The 24,222-nt window shown below is 43.7% G+C and overlaps 3 protein-coding genes across 24 annotated transcripts in view; 1 reads left to right on the top strand and 2 right to left on the bottom strand.

Moving 5' to 3' along the window:
* Positions 1-1,353: 1,353 nt before the first annotated feature.
* Positions 1,354-10,280, bottom strand: LOC119546537 (ataxin-2 homolog). 3 transcript variants are annotated; one of them, XM_037852892.1, is made up of 6 exons: positions 9,873-10,280; positions 9,539-9,808; positions 5,869-6,269; positions 4,861-5,806; positions 3,363-4,801; positions 1,354-3,033 (listed from the first exon to the last, which is right to left on the bottom strand). In XM_037852892.1, exons 2-6 carry the CDS (start codon positions 9,616-9,618, stop codon positions 2,585-2,587), a joined length of 3,315 nt encoding a protein of 1,104 aa, XP_037708820.1. In that variant the 5' UTR covers positions 9,619-9,808; positions 9,873-10,280; the 3' UTR covers positions 1,354-2,584. The 3 variants fall into 3 exon arrangements, with proteins under 3 accessions (XP_037708820.1, XP_037708811.1, XP_037708829.1); XM_037852883.1 differs by having other exon boundaries at positions 9,539-10,280; XM_037852901.1 differs by lacking the exons at positions 9,539-9,808; positions 9,873-10,280 and adding an exon at positions 6,915-8,056.
* A 1,362-nt stretch (positions 10,281-11,642) lies between these two features.
* LOC119563518 (sodium-independent sulfate anion transporter) lies at positions 11,643-17,120 on the top strand. 2 transcript variants are annotated; one of them, XM_037876985.1, is made up of 6 exons: positions 11,643-11,799; positions 14,254-14,918; positions 15,342-15,678; positions 15,743-16,005; positions 16,299-16,484; positions 16,547-17,120. In XM_037876985.1, the coding sequence occupies exons 1-6, from the start codon at positions 11,769-11,771 to the stop codon at positions 16,898-16,900; spliced, it is 1,836 nt and encodes a 611-aa protein (XP_037732913.1). In that variant the 5' UTR covers positions 11,643-11,768; the 3' UTR covers positions 16,901-17,120. The 2 variants fall into 2 exon arrangements, with proteins under 2 accessions (XP_037732913.1, XP_037732912.1); XM_037876984.1 differs by lacking the exon at positions 11,643-11,799 and adding an exon at positions 14,029-14,181.
* Positions 17,121-18,087: 967 nt separating this feature from the next.
* The window catches only part of LOC119563516 (RIMS-binding protein 2), a 29,360-nt gene continuing 23,225 nt past the window's right edge, over positions 18,088-24,222 (bottom strand). For 16 of the 19 annotated variants that reach the window (XM_037876964.1, XM_037876972.1, XM_037876970.1 and 13 more), the window contains 2 exons: positions 23,416-23,483; positions 18,088-20,606 (listed from right to left, as the gene is read on the bottom strand). In XM_037876964.1, the coding sequence (XP_037732892.1) occupies positions 19,833-20,606; positions 23,416-23,483 (842 nt within the window). In that variant the 3' untranslated portion in view covers positions 18,088-19,832. The remainder of the gene's footprint in view (positions 20,607-23,415; positions 23,484-24,222) is intronic. The other 3 variants (XM_037876981.1, XM_037876983.1, XM_037876982.1) reach the window with 1 other exon arrangement.

Below are 24,222 nucleotides of genomic sequence, written 5' to 3'. Positions count from 1 at the left end.
CCTCTAGCTCAGTTGAATTCAGTTCCAGTTCCCTCGGCAACCGCCCCGCTCAGACGAATTATACGAGAGGCCGGAAATAGGAAAACTACAGGATACAACCTACCCACACTCGTACAGTATACACACATACACACACACACACACACACACACACGAAAGCCGCTTATGTCTACGTTAGTTACTTTACGTAGTGCGTTTAGCGGCATGTAAATGGCGTTATTACGCCCTAAACGCCTTACGTAGTCGCCGGTTACGTGAATCGCTCGCTGAAATAATACCCTCGTGTATCCGTGTGCGTTACATTGTGCGTGTGTGTGTGTGACGACGTTAACTCGTATCTTATTTTCAATGTCATCAAAAAGGGCTGAAGAAAGATATTTCTGCATTTGAATCGTATCACAGCCAGCTTTGATGGGCATTGCAATGAGCATCGAAACCACTCGTAACCTATGACCCCTCACAGCGAATATACTCGTAAAGCCAGGGATAAAGGGATAACGGCGGAAGGCTAAACCAACAAGTGTTCGTGATCCAACATATAATTCTTACGTAACTCCTCAAAGGGTTGTGAAATGTTGCCTACTTTCTACTCATATCACAGCCATTTTGATGAGTTTCGTGCGAATTTCGGCAGCTGGGCAAATATCACATTTCGTAACCGTTTGATTCGCATCTTTCTTATACCATGTCGTTAAAATGTTTGTGGCCTTATGTATTCGCAATCATATCACAGCCATTTTGACGAGTTTGGGTAAAGAAATCTCAACATTGGGCGCCATTTATTAAAGTTACTTTCAGATCCACCAGACGTCAACGCCCAAGATGCATCTGAAAAACCCCTTTGTAATAAGGATACACAAAAGTTTTAGATGTTTTTTGTTTTTTTGTTGTTTTTTTTTGTAGTTTTTGTTTTTATTTAAATTTATAATAATTGTTATTTTATATTCTTTTTTTCATTTAAGGAAACTTGAAAGTTTACAAAACAAAACAGACCACAACAGATGCTTCTAGATCATTCGAAATATAATCAAACTGATTTATGACGGGCAAAGAAGTAATACGGATTGCTTTTCGTTAATTTTCTTTTCGTTAATTTAGGGACAACGGAGGCACTAAAACCCAAAGGAAGCCTGACTCAAGCTCTTGCTCTTACATTTGCTTTAGCCTGTAAGGGTAGCAAGGAAATTTGTTCGAGAAACATCAAAACAATAATTTAAAGCGATGTCACAACATTTCTGGTAAATGCTAGCGAAAGAAGTGCAACAAAGGCGGAGAGAAGTGAAAACAAAATTCAATTTAAACGAAAATCAATTAGTTTTACCGAATTTCGAAAAGAATAAATGTGAAGCGCTCTAAGAATTCTTATTCGTTTTTTATTTCCCGCAGGGCAAGCAAAGAGCTTCCATCCGGCTCATGGCTTCGGTAAACTCTTCCCGAACCGATTTTACATTATATGCTAAAGTAAGTTAACAATCGGAATGCTCTGGATGGAGCTTGGCCCTTTCCTTGCACCGGTGGAAAAACTAACTTGGAATGATGACTTGGGTTTTTGGTGTCTGTCGCTGTCGCTTTGCTTCTGGGGTTTTGTGTTGCTGGGTGGGCGTGCATTTGGGTGTGCGAGGCTGGGATTTCTGGGTTTTCGGGGATGGGAGCGTGTGTGTCGGGGTGTGCCGGTCGATTGCCAAAGCGTATAAAACCATAGATAGCAGAGAGAAGCGCAAAAGTGCATCAAAGAATTATGTTTAAAACAATTTTACAAAATTTCGCTCTTATCTTAACTTGACTTTTTGCTTTTCTTCTTCATAAGTTTTTGATTCTACTTCATTTGCTTTTCGGTTTACAATGTGATTGTATCAATTTGGTTGCCAATCAGTTTTTGAATTTTCGCCTCAGTTAGCAGGACTTGTGCGGGGCAGGAAACGCTCCTTACAAACGCTCATCGATCTCGTATTATAATTGATTCGACAGTTGCTTTTAGCATTCTAATTTTTTGTTTTGTTTCTCTTTTGTTTTTTTTTTGCATTTGCTTTTTCATACGTTTGGTGTTTTTCAGTGATTGTTTGTTTGTTTTTGCTGTTGTTGTGTTTTGGCTTCCGTGCGCTGTAGAAGTCTTGCAATTTCAAAAAATTTACTAGTTTCCTTTTGTTTTAATTGTATTTTATAATTTCCTAGTTGTTGTTGTTGTTGTTGGTGTTGTTTTTCGGTCTGTGAGAGATGTGCTACAGGATGAGCCGCTCGTGCACATGGCATAAGGATGTGGGTTGATGTGTGGCATGTATGTGAATTGTGGGGCGAAAATCGCTTGGAGCGACAACGAAAGCCGCGCGTTTACTCAAGGTTGATGCGGATGCGGATTCTGATGCTGATGCAAGTGCAGATGCGGTTGCGGATGCGGGTGTGGTGAGTGCTTCATGTTGTGTATTGTGTGTCTGTATATGTGTAACTGTTGCTTGATGTCGGCTGCCCGTACAGCTCCCACTCGCTACGGCGACATTAACAAGGAGGAGCCTCCGTCTCCATCTCCGTCTCCCCCCGCCTTCCAGCTCGCCACCTTCCCAAGCGCCATTGCCCAGCTGGCGTTTTCTCACTGCGGCTGATGCTGCTGCATCACGATCTGATACTGTTGTTGATTCTGCTGCGGATGCTGCGGCGTCGGCGGCGGGAAATAGTGATTGGCTATGAGCGACTGGGGGTGCACGCACATAAGCTGGTAAGTGGTCGCCTGCGTAGGAGGCGTGTACGCTTGCTGGGGTCCCCCGCCGGCGGGGGAGGGCTGTGGCGGCGGATGGAACTGTTGGTGCGGCTGGCCCGGCGACGGTGTGGTCGACTGTGGCGTGTGCGCCATGAACTGCAGCTGCTGCGGCTGGTCCTGGTACACGCGCATCTGCATTGGCGCGTACGCATGCGATTGGAATTGTTGCTGGTGCGGTGCATGGCCGTACTGGATTAACTGCTGTATGGGGCCGGTGGTTATCAGCGGCTGACCCGTGGCCGCGGATGCCGATACGTGCATCTGCGATGCGGCCATTGGAGCTGCAGGATATCAAATCACATTATTAGCACGTATTGCAATATATCTTTGACAGAAGCTTACAACTACAAATATTGGAATACTATATCTATGCTTATCAGTCAAAACTTTTCTAAGTTCACAAAATCAATGGCTGGATTCGGAAAATATTTCAGCAATGAGAGCTAGATAACTATTCTGTAAAATTAGTTGTATTATTAAGCGCGTCTGCCACTTTTCAAATAAAATGTATATATCTAGAAGTCTCTATATTCATCCGATATGACAGAAAACGACTGTATAGTTAATTTAAATAAAATATTCTTTTTAAACAGTTGCAGAGTGTACTCACGGTAGTTACCACGGCGTAGTCGCGGTGGCTGTCCGGCCTGCGGGTGTGTTGGAGGCTGGAATGGGTGCTGTGGCTGCACCACATAGATCTGCTGGTTGGTCGGCGGCGCCTGCACATGTCCTCCCGTGGTTGTGTAAATGTTCGTCATGGGCACAGGTGTCTGTGGGGTGTGGGGGCGTGATGGATTTGGAGTGCTGGGCCCGCGGGGAGTGAACGGCTTGGCAGACGGGTTGAGCACATGTGGCTTCTTCACCACCGGCGTGGTTCCGCTGGCACCACCAGCAGCAGCGACCGTGCCAGTGGCCACCGTCGTGGAGCTGTTCGTCGCACTGGGGGCTGCCGGGGTGGATTTATCGGATCCAGCGCCGGCAATCACCCCCGTTGTGGGCGTACTGGCTATGCCAGTGGGCGTGGTGGTGCTGCTGCTCGCTGCCGGCGATACTTCCGGCTTGGGTGTGACCAGCTGTTGTGGTTGTTGCTGCTGCACCACCGGCATGGGCTGTGGCGGCGGCTGCTCCATCAGAACGGGCGAGGTAATCACCACCGGCGAAGTCTGCGGCGGTGGCATTGTATGGTAAATGGGCAGCGGCTGTTGCGATGGATCCTGTACCAGCTGTGGCGGCGGCTGCTGCACCTGGGGCTGCTGCTGGTGCTGCTTAGGCACATGCTGATGCTGGGCATCTACCATTTGCTGCTGTTGGGCCTTCTGTTGCAAGTGGAGCGGCACATGTTGCTGCTGGGGAGGCGGCGCCTGTTGGGGCTGCTGCTGAGGCACATAGTGTGGCTGTGAGAGAGCCGCCTGGTGCAAGTGCGTCGGCGGCACTTGGTGCACGACCACGTGTTGCTGTTGCGGCTGCTGCTGTTGTGGGGGCGAGGCAGACTGCTGCAATGCTCGCTGTTGCTGCTGCTGTACTTGCTGCTGCTGTACTTGCTGCTGTTGCTGCTGCTGTACTTGCTGCTGCTGCTGCTGCTGTGGTTGCTGCTGGGGCGGTGATGTGTTGCTGGGGGCCAGTTGGAAGTCGTGGCCAAATTGTCGCAGGTCCTGCATCTGGTTGTCGCGCGTCCGCACCTGACGCGGCTGTTGTGTGTTCTGCCCTTGTGTCTGTATGTTCTGGTGCTGCTGCTGCGGCTGCTGTTGCTGCGGCGGCGGCTGTTGTTGTTGTTGTTGTTGTTGCTGCTGCTGCTGCTGCTGCTGCTGGGGCACTCCAGTTTGCAGCGGAGGCGAGTTACTGTTTTGCCCTGGATGGCCACCATGGGAGCCGTGCATGGGCTTGCCCAGCGACTGCGGCTCTCCGCCGTAGTTGAGCGACGAATTGCTTTGAGTGCCCTGGTACTGACGCATTTGGCGCTGGGGCAGCGGCTTATTGGCATTGGCGTTCGAATCGCCATTCAGCTTGTTTGCGCCGCCCATGTGAGATTGGTTGCGGTACTGAGAAGACCTGTTGGCATACAAAAGTTAGTATTTGGTAGCTAGACCAAAAAAGCCATTCCGACTTACCCGTGCATGATCTGCGCGTTACCCTGGTAGGAGTACTGACTCGGCATGCCCATCGACGGCTGGTAGCCGCCCTTGCTCTGACCCACAGAGCTTCCGTTGCCGCCCTGCGACACGGAGACATTGCTGCCGCCTGTAGGCACATTGTTGCGCATCACCTTGCCACCCTGGGGCACAGTTTTGCGTTTCACCATCGAACCGCCGCCATACTTGCTGGACGTGTCCGTGGCCGCATTGGCCGACGGGGCCGGACCTGCGCCCTTCAGGCCACCGGCCAGCATGAGAGCTGCCGTGGACTGCGTGGAGACGCTTTGGCCAGCCCCGCCGCCCATGCCGCCACCCTGCATCATCAGGCTGCCGTCGCCGCGAGTGTCGCGATCGCGGCCGCTGCTCTGCGAGGACATGCCAACATGTGATAGCTGCGGTCCGGTGATGCTGCGCGTCTGCTTGGTGATGTACCGGTCGCTGCTCATGGTCTCCCGCAGCTGGAAGTCTGCGGCGCCACGGGGCTTATTACCGCGATCACGGTCACGGTCCCTGTCCCGCTCCTCGCGCTCCCTTTCCCGATCGTTGCGTTCGCGGTCGCCCCGATCGCCGCGTTGTTGCTCCTGCTCGGCCGACGGACGCTCCACGGCCGCGAAAGCCGCCTCCTCGTCGCCGTTCTCCAAGTCCAGACGGTCGCGGCACGTCGGATTATTTTCAATTTCGGCTGCCAGCTTCTCGGCCTTGGCCTCGGCCTCCTTAAACTCCAGCGAGTCGCCCTTGTCCAGCGGTACCGTGTACGAGGCCAGAGAGTCATCGAATGTGGAGGTCACGCCAAACGTGTTCTCGTTTTTGCGGAACATCTCGTTGGGGTCCCAGCCGTTGGCGGCACTGTCTAGTTCTATGTCAATGTCGCCATTGGCGCCAGAGTCCCACGGTTCCAGTTCCTTCTCGTCAAGGCGCGCACCTATAACACAGAGATTACTAAGTACGAGTCTTGAAAATATTATACTTTCAGCTGGAACTCACCGTTGCATTTGTCAGAGATGGCGCCATCCGTCTGAAAAGCGCCAGCGGTGGCGTATTGCGAGTCAAAGTCCTTGGCCACGATGGTCACCACGGTGTCGGCCGGGAATATAATGTGTTTTGGCACCTTGCCCTCCTCCGGCAGATTCTTGGACTTAATGCACGCCGGTAGCTCCAGTGCGATGTCAAAGTTGCCCGAGAATGTGCGGAAAACGCCCTCGTAGATGTTGCCCGACCGCAGGCGCACCTCCACCACGCTGCCCACCAGCGCCGTGGCCGAGTGCATGAAATACGTGTTGTTGTAGACGCCCTGCGCCACCGGACGCACTGCTCCGCCTACGTTCCCGCCTCCTGCACCTGCCTTGTTGTTAGCGGGCCTCAGGCTGTTGTCGTTGGAGTTGTATCTGCGAAAAGGAGAGGAGGAGCAAAGGGAAGCGTTCAGTTCAGCACACGGGTTAAACTATTCGTTAGCGTTGCGGTTTTGATGGCAGAAGACTGACTGAAATTGGAAATTCGATGGCATTCAGGCACGCTGGCAAGGCGATATCGATTCGTTCGCAAACTTTGACCTAACCCCCCATACCGCCACCCCTGCGAGCGCAGTAGTGTCAGTTTGCATTGTGTTTTGTGCATTTTAGCTCATCTTTTTTTTAGTACCAGCAAGATATACTATTCGACTATGCAAACAAAGACTTTTTGGGGAATCACCTTGTAGAAGACGTAGTCATTTGTTTAGTGCCAGCATGACATCTTATCATTTTAACTTTAAAACAAAGTCTTGAGGGGAAACACAATATTTAGGTTAAGGTAATGAGGCTATTTGATTTGAGTTGCGTGCCACTACTGAACCTTTAATAATGGTCAATTACTAAAATGGTTTTAAATAATGTATGGTGACAAATTACAAAATAAACAAAGTTTTAAAACATAGTGGTTTGAGTTTAGTTTCACCTTCTTTTAGAGCAGAAATCATATTATAAAAGGTAGGAATGACATGAGCCTGATTTTACTCTTTTCAAACAAAGATATGTATGATTTAAGATATTTACCAGTACTTAAGAGCTCCAAGAGTAGCTTCGTTAGTGATTTTTAAGGAGAAAACTGTGTTCAAAAATTTTTAAGTGATTAGCAAGGCTTGCGGTATGCAATCCGCGAAAGTAGTCAGCCGAATGATACCCCCTTGGCCAGCTTTGTCCCGGTCGCAACTCGATTCCGACTCATTCCCTGGACGCTTTCCTCGGCGCTTTTCGGGGTGTTTTTGGCATTGGTTGCGTGCGGGCAGGATCGACGACCGTGAAATGCGCAACGCAACGCACAATGAACCCGCCGTGGGTGTGGGGGCGGGGCAGGGGCGTTGCGGAACCGAATGGAGAGGGGGTAGCTGTAGCAGTAGCAGTAGCTGTGGCTGATTCACGGAGCGTGCACTGTGCACATTTTGGTGAATGAAAACAAATAATTGATTGCGCTCAAGAGTGAATCATGCGTGAGTTGAGGTGAGGTGAGGTGCTGCAGATTGGTGAACGAATGGATCCGGGAAATAGGCTGCGACGGAGGCAAACTTAAAATGCAAGTGTGCATGGCCGAGTGGCGAATAAATATGCATAGACGTCAGGCGGAAAACAAGAGCGAGGTGGTATATCGTTCGGTCAGCAAATTGTAAAGTGACCCAAATTTCAGACCCCCAAAGGGGGTTTCGACGGGCGGTTAGAGGGGTTCGAAGTGTGCCAAAGTACGATACGAAACTCAGCGCAGCCGCCGCACGTCACAGCAACTGCAAGCTAAAAACTAAAAACTGAAAACAGAAAACGGCGAGCGGCAAACGCAGAGCTGCAAAATGCTGACAATGCAAGAAAATGCATTCGAAAAAAAGGCGAGCGCCGACGAGAGTAAAAAAAATTTAGTGCACTACGTGCTTTGTACGTGAGCGAGTGTGTGCGTGCATCACCATGGGCCCATGGGCCGCACAGTGGGCCCAAATCGCAGGCAGTCGCATCCCAGGCCCACTGTGCCCACAAGCTTGAGTTGGTGTTGGTACACAATGAATAACGAACGCGCATTGCAAACAGTTTGGGGCATAAGTATGACTCGACGAGAAGACTCGTCTGATAAGGCATAAGTAAATGGCACCACAGTGCTCCCTACTAGTATTACCACTTCAAGGCTATCCTAATGTCTTTGGGAAATGTGAGATATTTTGTAGAAACATTCAAGTGCCATAAACTTATTTATAAAGGAAGCTAATATTCTATGATTATCATGCCGAAGACATCAAATTACACCATTCAAATGACTTATTATTTAAGTTAAAAATTGTCTTAAGACAGATAAACATGATTAAGTACTTTTATTTTTCATGTTTTATTTTTAGAATATTTAAACTTATAAAAATATTTGTTTGACACGACTCTCAAAATGTGGAACCTCTTGGCAGGCGACTTTACTGATTGAATTATGATGAATACTGACTCAGAGATAAGTTTTGGGAATTCCTAAGCTTGTCGTTTCCAAATTAAATTTGTACTTAGTGCTCAAAATGAAACAAAGAAATTGTCATTGTTGCGATAAATCGTAGTCTTTATCAAGTCGCGATTATTTATAATTTACATTTCACAGATAACTTTTAGTTAAAGAATAGATTACACTCGGTTATCCTTATCTGTACTCCTCCAAAATAATCTATATACATACATACCTATTACCAGTATTTTTTTAAGAGATATTTAAATAAAATGACTTTTGATGAGTGGTTCAGTCAACCTCTACAAATATGCCTTCACTAATCGGATGATGACTAGGCTTAGTCTTGCCGAGATAATGGATAAAACTGGCGAACGTGCCGATACTTATGCTCCGCACTGTATCCAAATGCGGATGTGGATGTTGATGTGTTCATGTGGATGTGGATGTGTGCGCTGCAGTCATATTTCAATTGAAAATTTTAAGGGCGCAGCAGCGAGTGAACAGGGGAGGGGGCGGCTGGGGGCCAAGGGGGGTTGGGTAGGGGTATGTAGCCCCCTCCCCCCCTGAAAACGGGGGTGGCAATGCGACTCATTGGTGCGACAAAACGGAAACCTTTAAACAAATTATGTTCTCTACACACACATTTGGCCGTTGTGAAAGGGAAATGTAAACAAAGCATAAAAAGTTCGATGCTGAAAGCACACACACACACACACACTTGCTAACACACACACACACACACGCGATGGCCCATTATATAAGCGCCATTTGCATTCCAAAAAAGATTTAAGAATGGTTTGGGTTTCCCAAGAGATGCTGCAGTAGTCAAGTGGCTACATAAGCAGGAAAAAAGAAGAAAAAAATAAACGACACGAGACGCGCTTTCACCTTTTTTCTGATTTTTTTTTTTAGCCAACCGGACCGGGAGAGAAAAGAGCTCTTTGTGGCGCTTTTGGTTGTCGCGGGTTTTCAATTTGTCAGGGCAACGGCAACGGCGAACGGCGAACTGCAAACTGCGACGGCAAAAAGCAAAAGGCAAAAAGCAGAAAGCAAAAGCATAAGCAAACCAGCCCCAAATGCAGTGGTGTGCGTTTGTGTGCCTCTCCCCCCCCCCCTGGGGTTACATTGGCGCCCCCCTTCGGCGTACGCCCCTGTCGTCTCTTTTTTTTTCGCCAGTGCAGCAGCAGCAGCAGCAGCTGGTGCTTCTTCTTACCTTGCGATGCCGCCGCCAGCTCCTCCGCCGCCACCACCACCGCCAGTGGGTCGGGTTTTCCGCTTGCTATTGTTGTTCATAACGTCGATTGGCTCGGGATCGGGATCGGGATACGTGTGGCTGTGCCAAATGGGCGATGTCCGATTGCCAGGAGGCCAGGAGCAGCGGTAGTAGGTGTTTCGATGTCTCAGCAATTGCAGTTGGCGTTTTCTTCTATCTTTCTTTCTTTTTCGCTCCTTTTCCTTTCCCTCTGCTGGCTAATTTGCTGGCCTGGGGTGTATATTTGTGGTATTTGTATATTTGCTATATTTTCCCCCCGATTCAACCGATTTACCAATAGATTCCCGATCGAACAATCGCGTGATGGGCGGGCAAGGCTGGGTTTAGCCAAAGTATGCTTTTCCAGCAGCGTTTAGCACTCGAACTTGGCTGCCAAATATGCTTTTGTTGCTAATTTTATTTTTTTTCCCTGCGTACTGTAGCGATAACGAGCAAGGTTGCTTGACGAGTTGCTATCCGCTGTCGATACTTTTTTTGCACATCCCTAGCGCTCGACGGCGTATTTGATTTGGCAGAAAATGGGGGAAACTATGGTGCGGGGGCTGGTGTACTGCGAAACGGCCGACGAACTGCGCGGCGGGGGGCGTGGTAAACGGCGAATTTTGTTTCGGTCAAAAACTGTTTAGTTAATTTATTTAACTTCAATTAGAACAGGGGTGCGTGTGTGCAGCCACAGAGTTCGGTATCGAATGGTTATCGAGCAGGGCATTCGATTGAACGCCGCCTATCGCCAGGTAAGGGTATATCGATGTTTCCATCGCTTATGCACACTGAAAGCAGTGTTGGCCACTTTCCGCTGATGAGCGCGCAATTTAAATGACCGATTAGATGACGCATTTGTTTGATTAGCCAAATATTTGCCCTAAATCTAGTTCACAAATATGGGCGAACCTATTTATAACCCTCGCTATCTTTCGCGTCTCGGCGGTTAGAAAACATCCGCATATTTACCAGATGTCCAGATAAGCGCCACCAGACAGTCACCCAACGACCTTGGTCGCCCAGAAACTCCTTTTATCCGAGAAAGCTGATCTGCTGCCACCTTAATCATTTCAAAGTCAGCCATAAATCTACTCTTTATAAGGTAATTGTACGCAGCTACCGTATCAGATATACTAACTGCTGTATACCAACTGCTATATACTAACTGCTATATACCAACTGCTATCTCGTTTACAGCCCTAAAGCAGGGTCGGCCATATAAAGAAGCTGTTAATCTGTCAGGCCCACACGCCAGGTCTTTGTAACGCCTGATGGAATAGTTAACACCTACCGGAATTCCGAGATGAAGATATATTCTAGCTACTTTGATGAAGATTATATGAAATTATAAATATGATCTTATATAAGTAGAGGTAATAAATAAAATTGGAATAAATGGACAATATATTTTCTTTATAATACCATACTTTTATATAAATATCATACAAATTGTATATATTTTTTGGGACTACTTTTAAGAATCCTTAACAAATGACACAAGGTGTCACTGTTTATGATAACTTATCATTGATAAGATACATATTTGGTTGATTAACTTGGGATCGTTTGATCTATCTAAGTCAAAATCCAAATATTGGTCCATTATTTATCGGACGAGGTGCGTGAAATGCCACTTGATCGGCTGCCAGAGCTGGAAAATTACTTGGAGTCCACACGATAACCCATTGGGATGGATGGATCCCAGATTCCGAATCAGATCGCCTCCCCCACTGCGCACATGGTTCGCTTGGGGACACGACAGCGATATCGCGGTAGTTTCTGCCACCGGTGCCGTTGACATTTCCAGTTATATATTCGTTTGTGCTCCGGCCGACAGATCCAAATCCAGCCATCCCACCCATCTCAACCCTCCGCAATGTTTGCTCGCCCATTCCCGTCCGCCTGCCGAATGCGCGTTAAGTATGCCATTGTTGTGCTGATCTCGAGCTGAAAATAAAAGCGGACTGTTTGTCGCCGTTTTCTTGACTCTTTTCATTTTTCGTGTTTATCAGAAAAATCTGCCCGCGCCCACTTATTTATCTTTCAAAAATTCGCTTATTCGGCAGTTTTCATTAGATTGCGAAGCGGTGCACTTGGTTCACTCAAGTGGAAAGGATAATCAGTATAGAGTTAATTTTCCGAACATCTTTTGATAAATATCCTAAGATCGTATGCGGATACGTGAATAATGTCGATCGTCAAGAAGCTATCCTTCGATGGTAAGGATAATACCTGAGTTCTTGGATATAAACCTTCGGTTTTAAAGAAATGTTAACCCACGTGGAAATAAAGGATGTATATTCTTAGTGAAAATCAACCTTTGATATAAACTTTTAAACAGAACTGTTTGAAACATCTGTGATTCATTACTGCCATGGTCTCGTGATAATTTTATAACTGTTCCATTTACACTACTTGGCCAATTTTACAACCGCCGTAAATGCCACCCGCCGATCTCCCGCTTTAATTAGCAGCGGACTACAGCTGGAGATCTAGTGTCGATGCAGGTTGTTAAAAATTTTGGCCTGATGTTACGAATTAGCATTCATTTTGGGTTTCTGTTTTCGCCCATCTTGACTGATAACGCCCGTAAATAAAAACAAGGAAGAACGCTATAGTCGAGTACCTCGACTATCAGATACCCGTTACTCAGCTAAAAGGACCAAAGGAAAATGGAGATATGCAGCAAAGCGAGGTTGAAATGCGCCACCTACCGGCGGTAGACAGATTTAAGCGTTGTGGGCGTTAGAGTGGGCGTGGCAAAGTTTTTTTTGGATCAATCGATAGGTATTGACAAGACCAATACATTTCAGTTAAAATTTTTTATCTAGCATGAATATTGTGGGCGCCACAGGCTTGGGCGGTTTGTGGGCGTTAGAGTGGGCGTGGCATATTCGCGTGACACACTTGCGCTGCGCTCAAGCCTACGGAATCTAAATCTGAAATCCCATTTCTCTATCTTTGATATTTTCCGAGATACCTGCGTTCATATTTACGATTTTTTGAAGTTTGTGGGCGGTTTGTGGGCGTTCAAGTGGGCGTGGCAAACTTTTTTTTGGGTCAATCGATAGGTATTGATGAGAACAATACATTTCAGTTAAAATTTTTATTCTAGCATGAAAACTGTAGGAGCCTCAGTTTTGGGCGGTTTGTGGGCGTTAGAGTGGGCGTGGCACTCTGCTGAAACAAACTTGCGCTGCGTAAGAAGCTCAGGAATCTGCACGCCTAATCTCAATAGCCTAGCTCTTATAGTTTCCAAGATCTCAGCGTTCATCCGGACGGACAGACAGACGGACAGACGGACAGACGGACAGACGGACAGACGGACATGGCTAGATCGACTCGGCTAGTGATCCTGATCAAGAATATATATACTTTATGGGGTCGGAAACGCTTCCTTCTGCCTGTTACATACTTTCCGACGAATCTAATATACCCTTTTACTCTACGAGTAACGGGTATAAATATTTAACTTGTCGAACCGTCAACGACAAATATTAACATTCGCTGAAAGACAATGTGAAATTATTATTTGACTATATTGGGGTTTAACTATGGAGGGTTCTATTATAACAAGATCGGGTTTGAATAAATCTATAAAGTAAATCAAAAACAATTGAATAAAAAGATATAAAGAAAATGGAAAATATGTTTTAAGCGTGTTTTTTATTTTTTCTAAATTATTAAAAATAATACAACAATTTTTAAAAAAACACACCTATTGCATGTTTGTTATAGAAAATCTATTATTAACATGGCAACGACAATAACTTTCATACGTAATAGATTTTCACAGATTTTTTTTTAACCAGTTCATGTGAAAGGTAACACCTATGATCAATGGCTTGTACTATTAATTATAGATCTATAGATCTGTACACAGAGAGATGACTAATATTATATTTGGAGACAGTACGCACTTGCTACCATCCGTATTTGTTTTCTATATGAGTAGCACTCAACGTGCTAATTTTACTTCCCGTGAATTTTTATAAAAACCCTTAATCACTTATATTACCATGGCTCCGCACGGTTTTCGCTTTGTTTACCCACTTAAAAAAAAACTGGGTAAAAAATAGATTTTTAGTGCGATTTACATAAAGAGCGATTGAGGAAGATATAACAGGTTTTCAATTCCGCTAACACATATTGAGCTGTACAATTAAGTGCTATAAAGTTGAGTACTGGCTCTCCAATAGAGGGGGCCTTCAATATCAGCCAAGAATCTCAGTTATTTATACAAATCACCGGGAACACTGGGCCAGAGCGAGAGTACGCAAACATATGTGCTTAATTACGATTTCACACAATTAAAGTTTTGCGCTTTTTTCGCTGTTCGCTCGGCACGGGAATCGGACAAGCCGGACTGTTCGGTTTTCATTATTAAAATGCTAAAAATCCCCCTGACAAAATCAAACAATTTCGGCTGGCAGAGCGATTGTACCTGGCCATTGGTGAAACTGAAACAGAGACTGAAAATCAGTACACAATGCGTTGGCCGCGAAAGCACACGTTCGGGCTGTGGCCCAAAAATAGTAGTCGTAGGAATGGAGCAGCTACCACCGAGCAGTCCCAGGCCACAGTAGCCACCATTTACGATCGTAGGAATTTCTAAAAAAAATTATTACCCCTTCAAAACCGAACTAAGCATAGTTCTATTCCCTCGATTTCAGCTGGTTGCGAGGAGAAGGAAAAGTACACGGCTCAGAATGGGGATGAGTACTATGGCCAGGTTCACACCGTCGACGTGGATGTGGCCAGCAAGTACTCCAAGCCCAAGGAGGCCCACTGGCTAGTGCGTCGCATCTTCTTCCTCAGCTGGATCACCAGCTACGATCGGGAGCAGGCCTTCGCGGATCTGATTGCCGGCATCACCTTGGGTCTGACCATCATACCACAGAGTATCGCCTATGCCGCTCTGGCTGGCCTCTCCTCGGAGTACGGTCTGTACTCCGCCTTCATTGGATCCATCATCTATGTGTTTTTCGGGACGATACCACAGGTATCCATTGGACCCACCAGCCTGATGGCCATTCTCACACTTCAATTCTGCGCCGATAAGCCGGTGCAGGTGGTCATCGTTCTGGCATTCCTGGCCGGCTTGGTGGAACTGGCCATGGGAGTGTTCCAGCTGGGATTCATCGTGAGCTTCATTCCCGCTCCGGTGACGAAAGCATTTACCTCAGGCACGGCGGTGATTGTGGTCTTTGCCCAGATCAAGAATCTCCTGGGGGTTCGCATGAAGGGATTTCCCTCCATTGGGGACTTTCTCAGCAACATTCGTCCCACGGACGCCGCCATGGGAGTTTCCTGTATGGTTGTCCTGCTTTTGTTGAGGGTAAGTTTAAAATAATGTTTTCCTAATAATTAAATAATTAAGAGAGTCATTGATTTTCCATATAATCTGACCGATTTTGAACCATATCAAAACTTGTAATGGTAAATTTTTAAACTTTATTTTGAAAACACTTTCTTATATCATATATATCATAAAACATTTTTGTATTGAATCAAAATGTAATTTGGCATTAACTCTTATTAAGTTTTCCATTTTACAGTAAGTCACGCTTCCCTTTATAACTAAGCAGGCTTTATAAATTAATTAGAAATTTGATAATTAATATTTCATGACTAAACAAGCCAGAGACAGGTTCCCTTCTCAAAAAATGCTAAGAAACCTAATCAATAACAATGTATTTGGTACTTACCTAGTATCTGAAAATAATCACTACATTGTTCTTTCTATTAAACACATTTTTAGCTCCTGTCGCAAGTGAATTTCAAGCAGGACACGGCAGTCACTCGCCGTTTGAAGAAGATCTTGTGGTACATCAGTATATCTCGCAATGCTCTGGTCGTCTTCTTCACCGGCCTCATAGTGTTCATCTGGGTGAAGAAGAGCTCCATTGAGGCGGTGCCCTTTGCCCTTTCCGCAAAGGTCTCCTCGGCCATGCCCACGATCAAGCTGCCGCCCTTTGCTTTTGAGTACCAGAACCGCACTTATGTATTCACGGATATCCTCCATGAGCTGGGCAGCGGAATTGTAGTAGTGCCCATTGTGGCAGTCCTAGCCAATGTGGCCATTGCCAAGGCCTTCGGTGCGTATGAGTGATATTAAGTCAGCCTCTAATTTTTCTGATTTTAAAATAAATTTTTCTTCAGTTAAGGATGGCAACCTGGATGCCTCGCAGGAGATGCTGACCCTGGGCCTGTGCAATATAGCAGGTTCCTTCTTCAGTGCCATGCCCACCTGCGGAGCCTTCACCCGATCGGCGGTGAGTCAGGCCTCCGGAGTAAGGACACCCATGGCTGGCATCTACACGGGATTGATAGTGCTCTCCGCTTTGAGCATCCTGACGCCCTACTTCCAGTACATTCCAAAGGCCTCGCTGTCTGCTGTTTTAATTGCAGCGGTTATCTTTATGGTATGTAATCTCAAAAACCGTTCTTTAGATATTAAAAGTGAGCCAGGATCGTTTCTCAATATCAAGACTCATCTCGAAAATCCAAATTTGGAATATTTTTATATCTACTCAAGATACAATTTTCTGGAAAACCAAATTCGGGAGTCTTTTCTTCTTGATTTCAAGAATGTTCCTTCTCGAATAAGTGGGAAAACAATCTCTCAATTCGTGAACATTTGATCTTCCCTTATTTTCCTTATCAATTTTGCTTAAAAAAAGTATAATGTTATATATATTATTATTTTCTTTAACAGATTGATTTGGCTCCGGTTAAGGAGCTTTGGCAGACCAATAAGAAGGACTTCTTCAGCTGGGTGGGCAGTTTTATCATATGTTTGGTGGCCGGTGTGGAGTTGGGTCTGCTTTTTGGCATTGTGCTAAGCATGGTGTTTATTCTACTGCGTCTTGGCAATCCCAAATTCGAAGTCAACCTAAAACAGGTATATAATATTTAAAAGCGTAAAAAATCAAATAAATTAAAATGAAACCCCCTCCCTTTCAGCATGAAACCGCATACTATGTGCATATAGTGCCCCAATCGGATGTCTATTATACCGGAGTGGATGCATTGAGAAATGAACTAAGAGCAGCCTGCCGACTGTATCAGAATGATTTCCCAGTGGTTCTCGATTGCACTCGCTTCATGCAGTTCGATGCCACGTTCAGTGAAATGCTTATCTCAGTGGCCAAGGAGATGGCCAGCCACGATGTCCTACTAATCCTGCAGAACATGAGCCTTAAAGTGCAGCAAATGCTTCCGGTGATGGGAAATGTGCGCTTCTGCCAGGAGGACAGCCAGCTGGCGAGTCATTTGCAGATTGAAAAAGAAGCCCCCCTTCTAGAGGCCAAGCTGTAATCCATATATTTGATTATATCAGTTTGATCTGGTTATGAACGACGGACGTCAGAAGATTTATCTCCTCACCTGTTACCGCTTGACGTTCGCACGCAAATTGCGTAATTAGGCAGCGGCCGCAGTTAGTTAACTACCTAGATTTAGTTGTTTAGTTAGCGACTTGTAAATACTTGTATGCATTATTAAAATACAGCACTCTTATGCGAATATATCAAGATAACCCGGGCGAAAGTATTTTGCAAGCGGAGGAGATAAGCAGGTGCCATAAGACCCCATAAAGCATGCCTCGTGCCGCTGAATTGAAATACAGATATTCTATGGCATACGTGTCGTATGAGTAATGCCACTAATTAAAGCAATTGAGAGGCTGGTTGGTTTTTCTTTGAAATTGTTGTTTAATTATTATTTTTTTCGCTTTTTGTCGTTCAATAAGGAAATTATAATTTATAGAAAAAGTATAATAATACAGTATAACAATTTAGTTGGTTTTCATTTGTTTTCTTTATCCATTTCATATTGCATAGTACTCTTTGCCATTATCATTTTTTTTGCCAGTGTGTGTGTTTTTTTTTTATGGGAATTTAGTATCAATTATTCTATATTGTTCGCTTTGTTTCCGAGGAAATAAACTGTTTGTTGTATACTTGTATAGGTGTGTCTAGTAAATGATTATAGAGTGTGTTCGTGTCTGTGTTATCTGTCTGCATCTGTGTCTGTGTGTGTTTCCGGTCTGTCCCCGGTCACCGGAAGTGATATATCTGTACCGGAATTACGGGAACTTTACGGCTTCGGTGGACGCCGAAGTTAGGCTTGTAGATTGTAATTGTCTATCCGATGTGGCTGAATAATACAGTGACTTGATTGTAAGATTTAAATCATTTTGCGTGGGAAAAGTTAACACTTGTTTCGATCTCGATTTCGGTAAGTCCACTTCCGATATCTCTATTATCTCTGCCCCGTCTACTTATTTGCCAGTTTACAATTTACAGTGTTCAATTGCAGTGTATCTATGTATCGTTTTTCGTGGTAAGTGTGTGTCTAAAGTAATCATTTGCTCACAATTATTTGTTTTGCCGGCCAAGCACATGTACATATGCAACTCTATGCGCTCTTTAAATATGCCTTGTTTAATATATTTGTTTGGTAAATTTTGTCATTAATATATTTGTTTTTTGTTTTTGTTTTTGTTTTTGTTATCTTTATACTTTCCATTTCATTAAATGTTTGTATTTTCGTAAAGCAAGAGGTACGCGATGTATTTGTTTTTTTGTGTATTATGCTGAGTGTGTTTGAGAGGGCTGAGTGAAAGCAATTTTCAAACATTAGGAAACAGTATGCTGATCTGTTCTGTTCTCAAACCGGATGGATAGAAGCAAGGTTTCCCGATAGAGAGAGAAACAGAATAGGTCGTATGCGGCATATAGCTATCGGTAATTGGTAGTTCGTAATTGGTAGTTGGTAGTAATAAAATAACGATCGAAAGATAGGTAGGTAGGATGGTAGATAGCGATAGGAAGTAGAAGCAAGGGGCGGCTTAAGTTGCTAGAGAAGGTGTGAAAGAGTCTCCTTGCTGAATTTAGTGAACATGTCTCCTGGGTCTAACGCTATGATCTTTTATCTTGTGCTTAGTACATTATATTCTTTGTATTTGCCATTTGGGTATCCCATTATATGTATGTAGGAGTAGGTCTCTCTTGGTCTTTGGTTTGCTTTAAGTTACACTGATATTTATCGCATATGGCTTCTATGGACATCAAACACTGAAAAAATGGGGCGTAGAATAGAAGTTTTAAGTCGAGCAGTCGAAGGGATTGGGATTTTGGATTCTGGAATGGGGGTTCTTGGGACTTGGCTGCGAATATCACTGGGTTGTTAAGGGGACTAGATGGGACTGGAAAGTTATATCTTCTTGTGCTGGACTGGAAGTCAAGGTCGCCTTGTCTTGGAAATGCGCCCGATTGGTGGTTGGCTTGAATGCGAAATCGTATTTAGTATATGCGAATATATGTAAATATGTACCATATCGATTTATTTATTTACTTTAATGTATGTATCCTTGTTCAGCGTCATTGCTTAACATTCGGTTGTGTTTTGATTTATAAATGTAATTTTAGTGTATCTCAATTTAGTTTTCAATATATTTTAAATATATACATATAATATATGTATGTTTATGTTTGGTTTAGTTTACCTTATGTGTTTGCTTTATCATCTCTCCTCATTTCTTATCTTTCCCCTCCTCGATTCTTTTTGGTTTTTATTTATAAACTGGTCAGCAACAGTAGCAAATTTAACAATGTGCGTTAACAAATAATTGTAAATATAATGTATGTATATAATATATTTCTCCTCCCTTACTTGTATTTTGTATTTGTATTTGTATAATATATGTGTGTGTGTGTGTATTGCGTCTGTATGTGTGTGTGTGAATCTGGTATTATAGAGCTTTATCCTTTAGTGGGGTTAGTGGAATCATTTTCTTTATCTTTATCGAGTTGCAGTCACCTAAACCGGCAGGCAATTTGTTAAATAATTTTACAACAATTTATCTGGGCTTGTGGCTTTGTTTTTCTGGTCGAGCTGTGAGACCGTTGCTGCTGATTCTGTCGATCACTCATAATATTTCTATCAATTTAATTAATAAAAAATATTACCATTAGTACTATTAGTCATGTCATATCATATCATATCAACAACAACGACTCACAGCGGACCGGGGTATTAAATGGGTTCTTTTAACGTTAGCATTTCTGGTTTGTCTGTCATTATAGTATCATCTGTGTTTTTTTCTGTTTTTCCGTTTTTTTTTTCCATTTCTTTTGTTTTATATATTAGCTTAGTAATCGTAATCAATAGCAATAATCATAATCATAATAGTAATAATAAGTCTAATCTACGAATAATATAACAGGACCCTATGGAATGACCGGGGTTATTTGCCAAAGCCGAACCCGAATTTTCCGAAGAGATCTTTGCCTTTCGATAGGACATCGCCGCCGGGCGCCGCCGCAGCGATGCCCTTGAGACCCCCGAGCAGGCCGGCGCCCGGTCCTTGGGGTGGAGCCTGGGCTTGCGGTGGCACTTGTTGTTGCTGCTGTTGCTGCATGCCGGGCTGCATCCCCTGCTGCATGCCTGGCTGCATCCCTTGCTGCATGCCCTGCTGCATGCCTTGCTGTTGCATCCCCTGCTGTTGCATCCCCGGCTGTTGCATCCCCGGCTGCTGCATCCCCTGCTGTTGCATCCCCTGCTGCTGCATCCCCTGCTGCTGCATCCCCCCCTGCACCTGGGCACCAAAGGCGTTTGCTTGTTGCTGCACTGGCTGCACACCACCTTGTGGTTGCATTGGATCCGTCTTGGGCGGTTGCTTCGACCCAAATAGACCACCGGTGGCAGCCGAGGTAGCACCAGAGAGCAGGCTAGTTGCGCCCGAGAAGAGGCCGCCCGTTTGGGCCTGTGTCGTCGCCGGCGGCTGTTGCTGTTGCTGCTGTCCCATCTGCTGACCCATCTGCTGACCCATTTGACCCATCTGACCCATCGGCTGCTGCTGCTGACCCATCATTCCAGGTTGTCCCATTTGCTGCTGTTGCTGCTGTCCCATCTGCGTCTGTTGCTGACCATATTGCTGCTGCTGCTGTTGGAGTTGCTGCTGCTGCTGTTGCTGTTGCTGCTGCTGCAGGCCGACATTACCAACGCGACCGATCATCCCCTGCAAGGTGGCGTTGGTCCAAGGACCACAAAATATCAGTTAGTTGGGCTTCCAATCAGGCAGTGGGCGCTTTAAACGAATGGCAAACTAATTTGTTAAGTATATATATATATGGTACGTATATTTATGGGGGGGAAGTTTCTTAATATTTTCATGGAGTTTTCAAATGCTCTCTCAAGAGTGTTTGTTAGCCGGGGTAGTTGGTTAGTTTAGCGAGGTCCTTGGTTGTGTTTTTTTTGTTAGTAGTAATGGCAGCTACGTTCGTTAAACTACGAAAAAGAGAGGCTAGTCAAAAACCGAACAGGAAACCCTCGCTAGATGAAACACAGTGCTCAGCCTGGACTCAATCAATGGCCTCCGAGTCCCATCAACTCCTCGAGGAGCCAGGGTAGCAGGAGCCTTGATTTAAAGGCCTCAATTGAAACGAGTAACAGTAGCATTACGTGATTTGATCATTTATACACATCCGTTTGATTGGAACAAAACATAAAATATATATGTAGAACTAGCAACGTTTCTCATTAGTTGTCAACTGAAAAACGTAACAGGCCTAAGGCACGAAAATAGAACAAGAAATTAGCATTGCAAAAATAAAATATTTCAAAAAGATATAGGTACGCATTCTGACACAAAAAAATATTCAGACAGTGCGGGAGGACTCTCGACTCCTTTGGACCGGACTTCTATATGTAGTTTCTAAAGCTCTATTTATTTACACTACCTTGATGACATGTCGAAGGTTGTGTTTTCTTGTGAACGTGTCTAGGCAATCGGTGAAATCATAAATAATCAGCGGATACTTGTCATCCGGAATGAGTTCGTGTCGATGAACCAAAAAAACAAACTTATATTCATTGTTTTGAGACATCGTTTTGCTATCTCTTACTTCAGTGTTTGATCATTGTTTAAAGTAAAAGCTAAATGCAAATCTATTGAGCAAATCATACTGGACGAAGGTGAGCCAGAGGAAATCATATGAGGGGAATGACGATAGAAACCAAAAGGTAAACACAGTTTGGGTCGAAATCAGGTGGGGAGAAGAACTCAAGAGGCAATTGTCGAAACCAAAAACTCAAGGTATTACACATACAGTGAATCACATAGAAATTTGTACACATTACATCCAATATTCCATATAGTAGTAGTAGCAATTAATTAATATAATTAGTAGCGTATACCAGTAAGAAAACAAAAATGTATTCATATATAGATATATATATATATATATTTATAGGTATGTATCACGTCTTATCAGCAATACGTTTACTTGAGTGTGTATTTTGTATCTGGCATATATGGTATCTGGTATTTGGCGATTCTAAGATAAGGAGTTTCGGATACTGTGTGAATAGATTTGTACACATTTGGATTATATTATCACTTTGCATTATCTCATTCTCCGGAATTTGTTTTTGTGTGCTCTCCAAGCTAATTTAGAAGCAATAATATTTAGCAATATATATTTAAAAAGCAGCTCCCCTGTATCAGAAAATTATATAGAAGTATGCATGTTTGTTTTCATTTCATCTGATATTATTGATCATTTATAACAGATGGTATTATACCATCTTTAACCTTCTATTAGCTTAGAGTGAGCAAATTGCAGGGTATTAAAAAAATATATTTTGCCTTTTATCATGGCAAAGCTAGAAAGTTTAGGAAGTCTGTAAGCTGAGTTTAACCTAGAAAAATAAAAACTGAGAACGGATTAACAAAAATAAAAGCAGTGACACAGTTAGAATAAATAATATTTGAATGTATGTAAACTAAGTGAATTAAAAACTGAAGAGAAATTGATGTAAATGATTGTTGCTGTGGAAATCGTTGCTGATATTTGTTGAAGATCCTTTAAAAAGATTTTATATACAGACTATACACACATACACGATCTGTTGATTAGCTATATTCTGAGTTCGATTACGTCTATATATTACACCAACATGAAGTGCTCAACGATCTGGGGATATATCTTTACACGGACGAGCCTCTTGCTGTTTGGTTTGAATGTTTGTATTTATAATGTCGTTGTTGTCTGTGGATGTTAACTACAAGATAAACATGTTGCTAGCTATACATATGTACTATCTATATATATATATATAGGTATATATAAATCGGTTGATTGATATCGTTAACTGGAATGTTCAAGTACTGTACTGTAAGCGTTTGAATTGGGTTCGGAATGGACTACATGTAGTATATAGACATGGTGAGCTAAGAAGATAATGCGCAGTAGCTATAGACATAGAGAGAGAGAGAAAAGAGGACGGAACAATGGACGATCGAGTCGAGTTATGGTAAGAGTGTGAAAGAGTCCGCACATCACAGCTGGCGCGTGTGCAGGAAAGCGATAGCAGTATGTCGTAGGAAAGAGATGGCGTGTTCTTCTTCTGTCTGAGTGTGGGGATAATACGTGGTTTCCGTTTCCGGGACTTAAATGGATATTGTTTTTTTGGCTTGGCCGAGAATCGGAACCGAAAAGTGACAATGAGTGACAGAGATAGTAAGTGAAGTTATACATAGGTAAAGGTACAGGTTTATAGGGATAGGTAACTGTTTGTTGTAGTAAGTAGTTTTGTAACTGTTGTAGCAATAATAATATGGTATTAGGTTTTAGTTTTGAGCTTTTGAGGTACTTGGTGAACAGTTGTGGTTACATTTGGCGTATTCTTAACTCTTTTCTTTAGATTAGCTTTAGCATTTATTTTCACAAACAAACAAATGAAAATATTGTATATCTTTTTTTTGCCTTCTTTTCATACGTTCGATATATCAAAACAAAAGGAAACAAAAGAGAAAGAGTATTTACCTGCGTTTGGTGATCGGGGGCAGGATGGCCCGTGTTGTCTAACAGTGTAGGGGAAGCAGGGCGAGCATCTATAGCAACGAATATAACATAAAGACTTCACATTTACCACAGCAGACCATTACAAAAAATTATTTGAAAGAAGTTGTAGTAGTCAAAACGGAAAATATCGTAATCGAAACTCAAAAGTCAAACTGAGGCATCGAAAATTTAATAAAAACCAATCGAAATATTGAATTTATTCGCGTACAATTTGCAGATAGTTCGGAGTCTGCCTGTTCAGAAACTGTGATTAATGTTGGTTGGTTGGAAAGATTGGATTGCATATACTTATACATTTACTCATCTCCGCGCGGGTGGGGTTAATCAAATAATCGTTGTTCTATATAATTCACCGCAGTTCACGAACAAATCAATGGACAACTCAAAATGAAAGGGTTAAATAAAATTTGTTCAGGAGACCCAAGGGTCTCGGTATATCTTCCAAATATAATACGGGCTTTTCGAAAATGTTATGTTTAAATTTGGTTTTGCGCAAAGACATAATTGAAACGAGAGACAGAGGCGCCAAGGGGTCAAAGATCAAATCGGATTAGTAAAATGTGAGAAAGATAGAGAGTTTAGTTAAATGATTGCATTTTTGATTTGATTGTGATTATTGTTTCCAGACGTAAGTAGATTAAAATTGCATTAAATATTACCTTCTTCGTTTTGGCTTACGAAATATAGCCCTATTTGAACCCCGTTTGGGAGCTTCTCGGGTTCTCTGAACTATTTTCAGATGATTTCGGTTCTTTGGTTGCATTTGCA

The sequence above is a fragment of the Drosophila subpulchrella genome, chromosome 3R, assembly GCF_014743375.2.
Source record: "Drosophila subpulchrella strain 33 F10 #4 breed RU33 chromosome 3R, RU_Dsub_v1.1 Primary Assembly, whole genome shotgun sequence".
In the NCBI taxonomy this organism is placed as follows: Eukaryota; Metazoa; Arthropoda; class Insecta; order Diptera; family Drosophilidae; genus Drosophila; species Drosophila subpulchrella.
The sequence above is the reverse complement of the archived record's forward strand: the minus strand, read 5'-3'. Positions and strand labels throughout refer to the sequence as shown.